Here is a 9,955-nt window from a genome sequence, read left to right on the forward strand (position 1 = left end):
ATTATGGATTGGATCAGTCAGTAAGCATGCTTTTAATCTCTGGCAGGCAAACCATATGCAGGTTTCATCATCTAATCACCTGTCAGTTTACATCACAGTCAGTTAGGTGAACATTAACCAGCCTGGAACTTTTATGTGTCAAGCAACTGTTTCACGTTACAGAAGAACATGGCGACGACCGGTGCTGTGTGGAGGACAGGACATGTGCTGTACAAGCATTCTATCCACTTGCACCAAGCCACCAGGTAGGCTAAATTTGGATTAATTTTCCTGGTTATTTTCACTTTGTCACATATTACTTTTTAAAACAAGCTGTTGCTGTGTGCAGCAGATTTTGAAGTCTGTTTGCCCAAACTTCAACTTGTGGAGAGAAAAAAAAAGAGTTAAAGACAGCCAGTCTAACCACCTATCTTCCAAATCAAAAACACGATCCAATGTGTTCTGTTTGCTTAACGTTTGTTTGGGTAACTTTAAAAAAAGAAAGAAAGAAAAGAAACTGCTTTAACTGCCTTTTTTCAATCTGCATTTCATTGACTCGGTAAATCCATGAGTTTTATATTATTCCATTGCGCATATGTATATAAATGCCGAATTGTTTGTGTGCATTTGTTTTAGTCATATTATGATTGAATCATTCCTTATATGTTATCTAAGACATGTTTTCAAATGTACTTTAATCATTTCTAGGACTCCTGAACTTTGTACTGTAAAGACCCACTGCATCTCACTAGCACTAGTAAACAACATTTTAGGGCCTCTATCTGTACGGGTTTCCTCGGAGGCTTTTTATTTCTTATTATACATTGCTATTTTTAACTGAGTGCCATGGGAAACTCATGTTTAATCATGGTTCCTAATTAAAGCCACTGGCCCATGAGGTTATTAAAAGAAGAATTCCACTGACCTTGAAAGTTTTAGGATTTTGGAAAACATCAGGCCTTAAAAACTTGTTGTGAATTAACAGAAAGCTTTGAAAGTACAGCATTTTTAAGCAGCACCATATCGCTCCCTAATCCGCGAGTGGGGACATACCACTTACACTGCCTGCGACTGACACTTAACATCCTGTGGAAAAACAGAAATTGAGGTTAATTGAAGCAGCTTTAGAAGGGTTTAGAAATGATGAGTTTATAAAAAGCAAGAAAAGTCCTTGAATTCAATGTTTAGCTGAGTGTGGGAGCTCTTTTTAAAGCAGGATATGAATTGTCATATTTTCTGGGGAGGCAGCCTCTTGTGTTCATTCTGATTTTGTTAACAAATATTTCAAGTCAATTTGCTCTAATTTCATATAGTTTCTATCTTCATAGATAAGATATTAACAATTTCCTGAAAGTACAGCTTGAGCACATGACAGATTTAAGTCTCCGCTATCTTTATGAGACTTTATGAGACAGTTACAGTTACTAATGTTCGGAATCTGATTGAAGCCCCTCGGATTTCTACACTGTCTTGTAACATGAATGATGTCCCCCCTTTATCGACTTCAGAGTGGGTGAATAGTGAAGTTTAATGGTGAAGACACTAGCTGCTGTGCTCAACCCACTCACTCATCAAGTATGCATATTTTTCATATCAAAGGATATTAGCATGACTATCTTTTAACCCATATGTCATGCACATCTCCAAGATCGTTTCAGCGTTGTTCCTCTTTAAATCGACAACTTCTCTGGTTAATGGTTTTGCTCTGAGCCTTTTGTTTCTTTCTTTCATGTCATTTCTGTGTAGGAGGTTTTCAGAGAGCGGCGACAAAGGCTGGTTCCGATCCTTATTTGTGCACAAAGTCGACGCCAGGAAAGATGCTCACTCCAACCTGCTGTCAAAGAAAGAGATCAGCAACCTGTACAAAATTCAGTGTAGGCCTACATGTTTTTACTAACGTACAAGTAAAGTGTTTTTGTCTTTAAATGCGGGGTCTCAGAGGGCCAGAGACGAGTGTGATACACTGCGATTGTATTATAGTTGTCACAATGGTCTATCATCTCTTTATCTGTGCAGGCAAAAGGTGAATAGATAATGTTGATTAAATGTAATCCATATTGACCACTATGACCTTAGTGGAAGTATTATTATACATGCACAACATACAGGCAGCAGCCAGTTTAATAGTTTGATGGCTTAAGTCTACAGCATTTTGAAACATCAGAGCAATTCGTCTGGTTTTCTTTCCAGTCTGATGTGATAACTGTGTCAGTCTTTTGAGGAGAAATCTATCATTCTTCCCTGACTTTGATCTTTTATGCGGCGTACATCACACAGCGGAGATTTGAATTGGATCGTTTTGTCATTCACAGCCTGTAACATTGCACAAGTGAATCAGTTTTGTACATAAAGCCTTTGCTGAATTGGAGTGTGAAATTACTTTGTTGAAGACTTTGATTGCATATCTTAAAAGAAAACACCAATTTCTGATAAGTCTGTCTCTTTCTTTTCAAAGTTCACAACGTCAAACCAGAGTGCCTGGATGCATACAACAGCCTGCAGTGAGTGTGCTCTCTGCTTCAAAGCATTGCGTTAACACCAGTTAGGTTTTCTGTGTGTTGCATTTTTTATCGGGTTTCTTTAAACGGTGCATTTTTAACAACCTAAGTTAATGTGAAGTCCTTCATCAAAGATTCTCTTACGGCATAAAGTTACAGTAAGGTGAAAGATTGTTTTTCAACATTTCAAGTGTCATTTTTATACATGAAAAAAAAAAGGAAACCTGATACTAAAGAGGGACATCCAAAAAGATCTGAACTCCTGCCTAATTTGTACAAAGGTTTCAGACCTTAATTATCTTGCTAAAGCTGCAGATTGTCCATGGTCACTGTTAGGAAAGGGCAGGTGATGTAAATTTCACAAGGTTATAAATAATCTGACTTCTCCGACCTTGCTCCAACAATCTGCCGCCATGGGCTCCTCTTAGCAGCTGATTAGGTCCCTGAAATTTTAATTAATAGATGTCCACAAAGCAGGAGAAGGATATGAGGAGATAGCAGTGAAATGAACAGAAGATGAGTCATTGAAGGCCAAGCAACTTTCATAGAAGGCTGCTTGTAAGATTAATAGCAAAGAAAATCCAATGTTTGACTGCATTGGAATGTGTCCGGTATCCTTACAGTCAAACTTAGGGTCACAAGTTTGCAAATTCTAAACAAGCCCGATTCACTTTGTAAACAAGTGCTGGCTGATCCAAAGTTTGAGCAGATCTCTTTGGCACTTAGAAGCAAGGTATGTTTGAGAAAAAATGGTGGCAAGTTTTTAAGCACTGGGCATGAATCAGTCCTGCTTTGTGTTTGTGGTCCAAGCCATGGTATAAGAAACATTTCACTTGTAGAGAAAGGATTTTTATGGGGTACAATTCAAAATTAAAACCAAATTGAAACAAACTGTCAAGACAGTTGAAAAATCTAAAATAACTTGTTCCTTTTTGTTTCGGGGAGAATGAGTGAAAATCCTCCAAACAAAACTTGAAATACTCTTGTTGCTGGCAACAAGAAGTGTTTATGAATTATGACACATAACTGTGCAGCACGGTAAAGCTTCTCTTTCATGTCCTTTTCTTTTTCTAAACTTTGGAACTCTCCGTGCATCCATCCATTTTATTCAGGGATTTTAACTGAGGTGCCCAAACTTTTGCGAATCACTGTATTTTCTGTATAATATCATGGTCTGATAATTGTAGATTATCTTTTATCAAAGGATCAGTTGGTTTCTCCCTCATTAACAGGATAACTTTACTCCATTGTGATAATATTCTTTTGGGATAATAATAACCATTAACTGAGCGTAAAGTTGATGCAAGAAGTAATATTTGAGTTTGTGGTGACATTAGATGGAGGATCTTCATGATGGATTTTTATTTCTACTCTCCATGTTCCTTTAGTGCCCTCTAGTAGGTTATTGTGATGAAATGACAGCATATCATCACTGAAAGCACTTCCACTGAATCCCCTTTCTATTTGTGTGTTTGCGCTTATTTATTTCACACTAAATTCAGGGCTGAAGTGCAAAACAGGCTCCATCATGACCAAGATTACCCATGCGAGTTAGTTGGGAGTTGGAATACCTGGTATGGAGAACAGGATCAAGCTGGTAAGCATCAGTGCAACAGTTAATAAAGAGTATAATACAAACATTATGAAAATGTCATCTTTGCTTGATCAGAGTAGCTGTATGAGGAGCTTCATTTTTGTGTCTCATTGTCTCAAAGATGTATTCCAAGTGGCTCCTCTATGGCTCTAATTTGTTTGCCTGTGGACTGTAGACACACATACGCTTCCTGATGACTCACCAGCAACATATCTCGTTCTACATATGATAATTTACTGTGTACATAAAGAGCATTTTGTATCAACAAGAAGTGATAGTACACAATGATGGAGGTTCGGTAAGCCTTGGTTGTGTGGGTGGCATCGATCTCTACACAGTGCTACAGTAACATCTGCTGGTCTTTTTTGGCAGTGCATCTGTGGCGATACAGAGGAGGTTATCCAGCTTTGACTGAATGCCTGCAGAAACTGAGAACGAACAAGGTATGCCGCAAGCTGTTTCCATATCTGTTCCCTTTTCTAACACACAGCAATAATTAAAAGACCACTTTTTTTCAATTAATGTAACCACTGTGGAAAACAACATTAAGATTAGCATGTCTTTGAATGTGGTGTTTTTGTTTTGATTTGACCAGTATTTCCATACAGAGATCCCATTAAGCTTATCTAAAAACGTACAGCTGTTTAAATTTTACCCCAATTTTGTGGAGTTGTAGTTCTCACTGTGACTCCAGAACAACACATTACAGCATATCATTTCTATTTTTAACGCACCTTTCTTCATTTTGAAAAATGTGTCTTTACAGGAGTATTTAGAGTTTTGGAAAGAGAGGGCAAAAATGTTGATTTCAAGGCGTAACCAGCTTCTTCTGGAGTTCAGTTTCTGGAATGAACCCCTGCCGAGAAAAGGACCAAACATCTATGAAATGCGCTCCTACAGCCTCAAGGTATTCTTACATATAACACACATTACATTTACATTACCTGCATGATTTTAAACATAACACCGTCCATTTCAATGAAGGCAACATGAACAACACTGTCATTGTCTTTTTAAGAGATAGAAAACTTCTCAAAACTAATAGTTAAACAGATCATTCCCATTTAAGTAGTAAGCAGTAATAGGGTGTTGGAACTACTTTTCCATTTCATATATTTTTATAGCTTTTATGTCTGGAGTTTTTGAAGCAACTTATTGTCCCAAACGTCTCTCCGTTTCAGCAATGTGTGATGTGGCTTAAAGATCCTCCACTGAAAGGATCAGTTATAGCTACATTTTAGTTAACAAGACGTTAATGCCAAGATGTTGACTATCTGGAACAATCATGGTATTTTCATCCTCAAGCACATTCCACTATTTTAATTTCCATGTATTTATAACTGACACTTTGATTTGAGGAGTGACATTTTCACAAATAGAAGTAAAACCACAGTCTGAGTGCTTTCAACATTCCAGCTCTTCTTACATGTCCGCTCAAGTTACTTGCAGAGTTCCCTTATTGGTTTAAACCCAATAAAAACTATAATTAGAACACAAATGGCATTTATGCTGTTTAGGTTGTCTGTATTGAAAACAATAATCTCTTATGAAGGTATGATAGAACTGCCGTATGTGGTGTCATATTTTAGTTTTAAACCATGTGTGAACTGTGCCATGTGTTTCAGCCAGGAAGCATGATTGAATGGGGCAACCGCTGGTAAGATAGACTTAATTTTTTCCTGAAATCTGCTGTAAATTGCATGAGCTGCCAGAACTTTTGCTTGTGAAGGCATTAAGTGTTTGAGATGTTCCAGAGGGCATTGTAATCCTGAGAATAACGTCTTACAACAGGGCGAGAGCAATCAAATACAGACAGGAGAACGATGAGGCAGTGGGCGGGTTCTTCACACAGATCGGTGACCTGTATGTTGTTCATCACTTGTGGGGTAAGTAAATGCAGACTCTAAATCAGTAAAGAATATTGTTTTGGAGGATTTTGGGAGGTGGGCAAGAATAAGCTTTAGCAGGCTTTTTCACAATCTGAGCAATAAGAATGATTTAGTGTACCTCCGCATTCATCCTGTTATTTCAGTCTGCAGATAAATCATCAATAAACGACTGCATGACAGCTCCATTGGCAGTCATGCACACACACACACACACACACAAAACAACATAATCCATTAATTTCTTTTTTAGTTGGATTCTTGTTTCATTAATAGAACTGTGCTCCATGACATTTACTCTTTTCCCCTTCTATTTCTGAAGCCCAATGGCATCCTTAAAATATCTTACAAAGCCTCATCTTGATTGCCGACAAACATGTACAGTGAGACTTTCTTTTTTTCTTATCCCCAAGCCTTGTTCCTCTCAGTTAATAAGGTTCCAAGTTTTAGTCTTCTTGTGTGCACTTCCTCATTTAAAAAGAACCCAATGACTGATTTTGGCAAACTTAATTTTTGGCACCTTTTTGATAGCTGTTATCATTTTTAGCCTCATTATTCTCCTCTTCTTATGCATGTTCACTTGACCTGGATAGGTTTTGCTACTCTAAACTCTAGACCAGGAGTCAATGCTTTTGGCTTGCAACTGATATTCAAATTACAAATAGCTGCCCAAGACACTTAATATTCAGTTTTGATAATCGAGCTATATGGTGCTATCCTGCCACATAGAATTCTTCAAACTTTATATGAAGAGGGTCTATATATACTGTACATACCAAAGAGGTTTAATACTTCTTTTGAGTTTAAACTGACCGAGGCACAAAAAAATGAAACGCTTCAAATATGCATTTGTTAAGGTCAAGTATGCTATGGAGCCGACTGAGGGACACTCTCTCTATAGGAACAACCCTTGTTTTATGACAAGTGTTACCTGTAAAAACACAGCTACAACAGGAGAATATATGGTAAGAATAAGATAAAAGCAATAAATAAATGAAACAGTGTTCAAATCACCAAACTTGTTCTGTTTATGTCTGGTCCTTGCTCATTTAGCTGAACTGTTTCTACACCTCACCATACGCAATGTGTTACACTACACACACATATATATATATATATGTGTATATTTATTGTTTGTTTATTTATTTATATATATATATATTCATAGCTTATGAAAGCCTTCAGTCCCGGGAGGAGACGAGAAATTCTGCCTGGCAGAAGGCGGGGTGGGATGTAAATGTCTATTATACAGGTAAGACAGAAGTGCCCTACCCACACAAATACACCCAAATAAAGATATAACACTTAGCCAGGCTACTTTTTGACTCATTAGTTTTCTTTTTTTATGCAACTAGGGAATGTAGACAACAGTATTTTCTACGGTGATACAAGAGTTAGCCGCAAAATTGTTGTGGCTCCAGTTAAAATAGTATCTGAAGTCTGCAGGATGACATGATTTATTTATTCATACTGTTTTCTCTTTCAATAAGAGATGTTAAGAGCATAGATTGAAACATAAATGTTAGTTTTTACGTGTTTTCCTGTAATTATGGTTATATGGGAGGGCTGCACGGTGGTGTGGTGGTTAGCACTGTCACCTCACAGCAAGAGGGTTCAATCCAGGTTCAATCCCTGCCTTTCTGTGTGGAGTTTGCATGTTCTCCCCGTGTATGCGTGGGTTCTCTCCAGGTACTCTGGCTTCCTCCCACCATCCAAAAAACATGCATGTCAGGTTAATTGGTGACTCCAAATTGTCCGTAGGAGTGAGTGAGTGAGTGTGAGCGTGCATGGTTGTTTGTCTCTATGTGGCCCTGCGATGGACTGGCGACCTGTCCAGGGTGTACCCTGCCTTTCGCCCAATGACTGCTGGGATAGGCTCCAGCCCACCCGCTACCCGATTAACGGACTGTCGGTATAGAAAATGGATGGATGGTTATATGGTCTCTGTAATAGTTCTGAAATCTCCTGAAAAGACCAGGTTTATCTCTTATCCTATCAAGACAGGTTTAAACTCAAACCCAGCTGTTTCCCTTAAATGGTTGTCACGTAATTACATAGCTGAAATCTCTTTCCTGAATGTTTATGGCAACAGATACAGAATTAAAAGCGGCAGAAATATTTTATGCTTGAATCTACAGTCCCATTAACGGGGATATCATGTTGTATGAAACATATTAAACAAAATATGTCAGCATAGAAACAGACCAATCCACAGCCGCTTCGCATATGATTGAGATTAGAACCCACAAGTGGAACCTTAAGAGGTGAAGAAAGTATACAGAAATGTCTTGAATTGGAGTGGTTGTGAAGTAGCAGCCAGATATGGCAGCAGAGTGAACAGGTAAGCATAGGGATAAACTAAATCTGTAGGGTGATTTATTAGACAGGAACTTTGTTGACCTGAAAGAAATATACTGTGGCATTGCTTCAACGTTCAAGCTGTCTTACAGGCTTTGCCCCATTTATAGTGCAATAACTTTTACAATATTTGCTCAGAAAGAAACATCGAGGGAAATGTTTCAGCGACATCAAAGCCTTTTGTCAGGGATTACCACTCATAAAGACAGCAAGCCTGGTGTAAATAGATGGATTCATGTTTCTGACTATAGGTCGCTACATTTAAAATCAAACCATTGACCATTGCACTTGTCTCACTTGACTTTCACCGTTTTCATTGCAAAGACAGTTGCATTTATTTGTGTGTTTTTAAGATTTTTTTCTTTCAAGAAAATACGAATTGTAGAAGATTTTGTAACTTGTCTCTCTGTCATTTTTCAGTGCCTCTGATCAGAAATATGGAGTCTAGGATAATGATTCCCACCAAGAGTTCACCATTACAGTGAGAAGAATGGCGGAAACTGCAAGCAACTCCGTGACCAAAGTTCACTGACAAAATTGGTCTTATTGATATTAGAGTATTTTTCCCTGCTGGATGATCTGTGTTACATCAATATCAGCTGTTATATTTGCACTCCACCCAGCCATTAACAATATTGATGTAATGTTTGGGTGCATTTATTTTTAGGAATACTAAAATACCTACATTTGCAGATGTTTAGGTCAAAAATGTAGGAAAAAGAAATATGTACGCTGGGAAATGAATGATATGGGGGTTATCATGCTAGGGAGTAATATTTACATGATGAGAGAAGTTAGGTTCAGTGTGTGTCCTCCTGTTTTGTTTTGTTTTTTTCCATGAGTCATTATATTGGACTGACTATTTTTTCCCACAGTGAAGGATTAGTGTACATCCAGATTTGTGTGACTGGATATGAATCACAGTGAATGAGATCGTGCTAAACTTCACAGCAGCAACTGTGAAACAGCTGTCATAAAATCTAAAGCCATGCCTCATTCATTGTACTCCACAATTATTGAAATATCTGACCATTTGGCCGATTAAAACCTCACCCTTTACAGTAAAATATGTAAACTACCTGCCAGAAGCAGATGTGTCATTTCTGGTATGAAATGGGAATGATTTTCAAATAAAAGGTTGACAGCAGTATTGTCAAATATTTTCATTTTAGAAATCGGTTATTGATTCAGGAGTGTTTGATTTGCACATGTGATTAAACAATGAATATTTGAATTGTATTCCTAACTTAGACTGTACTGAAGTTTTAGTGTGAGCAACCGTCCTTCTTTCTGTTATACGTTGGCTTTTTTACTGGTTAAAAAGAGATGGTAAACGCTAGATGTAGATGAACGCTAAATCTGGTATCAGTTATGGTTCTTTGTCTTTGATCGTTTTCTGTATTGAACATCAACATATATTTTGAATTGCGCTCCCAGGCAAGATTTAAGAAATGTTGAATCCATTTAGCTGCGAGATTAAAAATCTATTTTTACACTGTTAAAAAGCACACAGAACCACTCGTAAGTATCTGACATTATACAGCGACATGTCTGAACAGGAAAAGGTGCTTTTAAGTGTTTAAAAGAAATGTTGAAAATATCAGCTTCACTATTCCGAACTTGGGAATAGATCATGACTG

The 9,955-nt window shown here is 37.7% G+C and overlaps 3 protein-coding genes across 4 annotated transcripts in view; 1 reads left to right on the plus strand and 2 right to left on the minus strand.

Annotated features, from left to right (window-relative positions):
* hspb8 (heat shock protein b8) overlaps positions 1-9,955 on the minus strand; it is a 480,000-nt gene that overhangs the window by 465,136 nt on the left and 4,909 nt on the right. The window lies entirely within an intron of this gene.
* Positions 1-9,955, minus strand: part of fbxo21 (F-box protein 21) — a 286,959-nt gene that overhangs the window by 190,940 nt on the left and 86,064 nt on the right. The gene's annotated exons all lie outside the window — the stretch shown is intronic.
* nipsnap1 (nipsnap homolog 1 (C. elegans)) lies at positions 140-9,462 on the plus strand. Of its 2 annotated transcripts, XM_072387419.1 has the most exons (10): positions 140-245; positions 1,726-1,853; positions 2,435-2,480; positions 3,980-4,074; positions 4,444-4,514; positions 4,838-4,978; positions 5,697-5,728; positions 5,863-5,957; positions 7,126-7,209; positions 8,736-9,462. In XM_072387419.1, exons 1-10 carry the CDS (start codon positions 169-171, stop codon positions 8,798-8,800), a joined length of 834 nt encoding a protein of 277 aa, XP_072243520.1. In that variant the 5' UTR covers positions 140-168; the 3' UTR covers positions 8,801-9,462. The 2 variants fall into 2 exon arrangements, with proteins under 2 accessions (XP_072243520.1, XP_072243521.1); XM_072387420.1 differs by lacking the exon at positions 1,726-1,853 and having other exon boundaries at positions 177-245.

This window comes from Leuresthes tenuis, unplaced genomic scaffold (assembly GCF_036924035.1).
Source record: "Leuresthes tenuis unplaced genomic scaffold, fLeuTen1.0.hap1 SCAF_6, whole genome shotgun sequence".
In the NCBI taxonomy this organism is placed as follows: domain Eukaryota; kingdom Metazoa; phylum Chordata; class Actinopteri; order Atheriniformes; family Atherinopsidae; genus Leuresthes; species Leuresthes tenuis.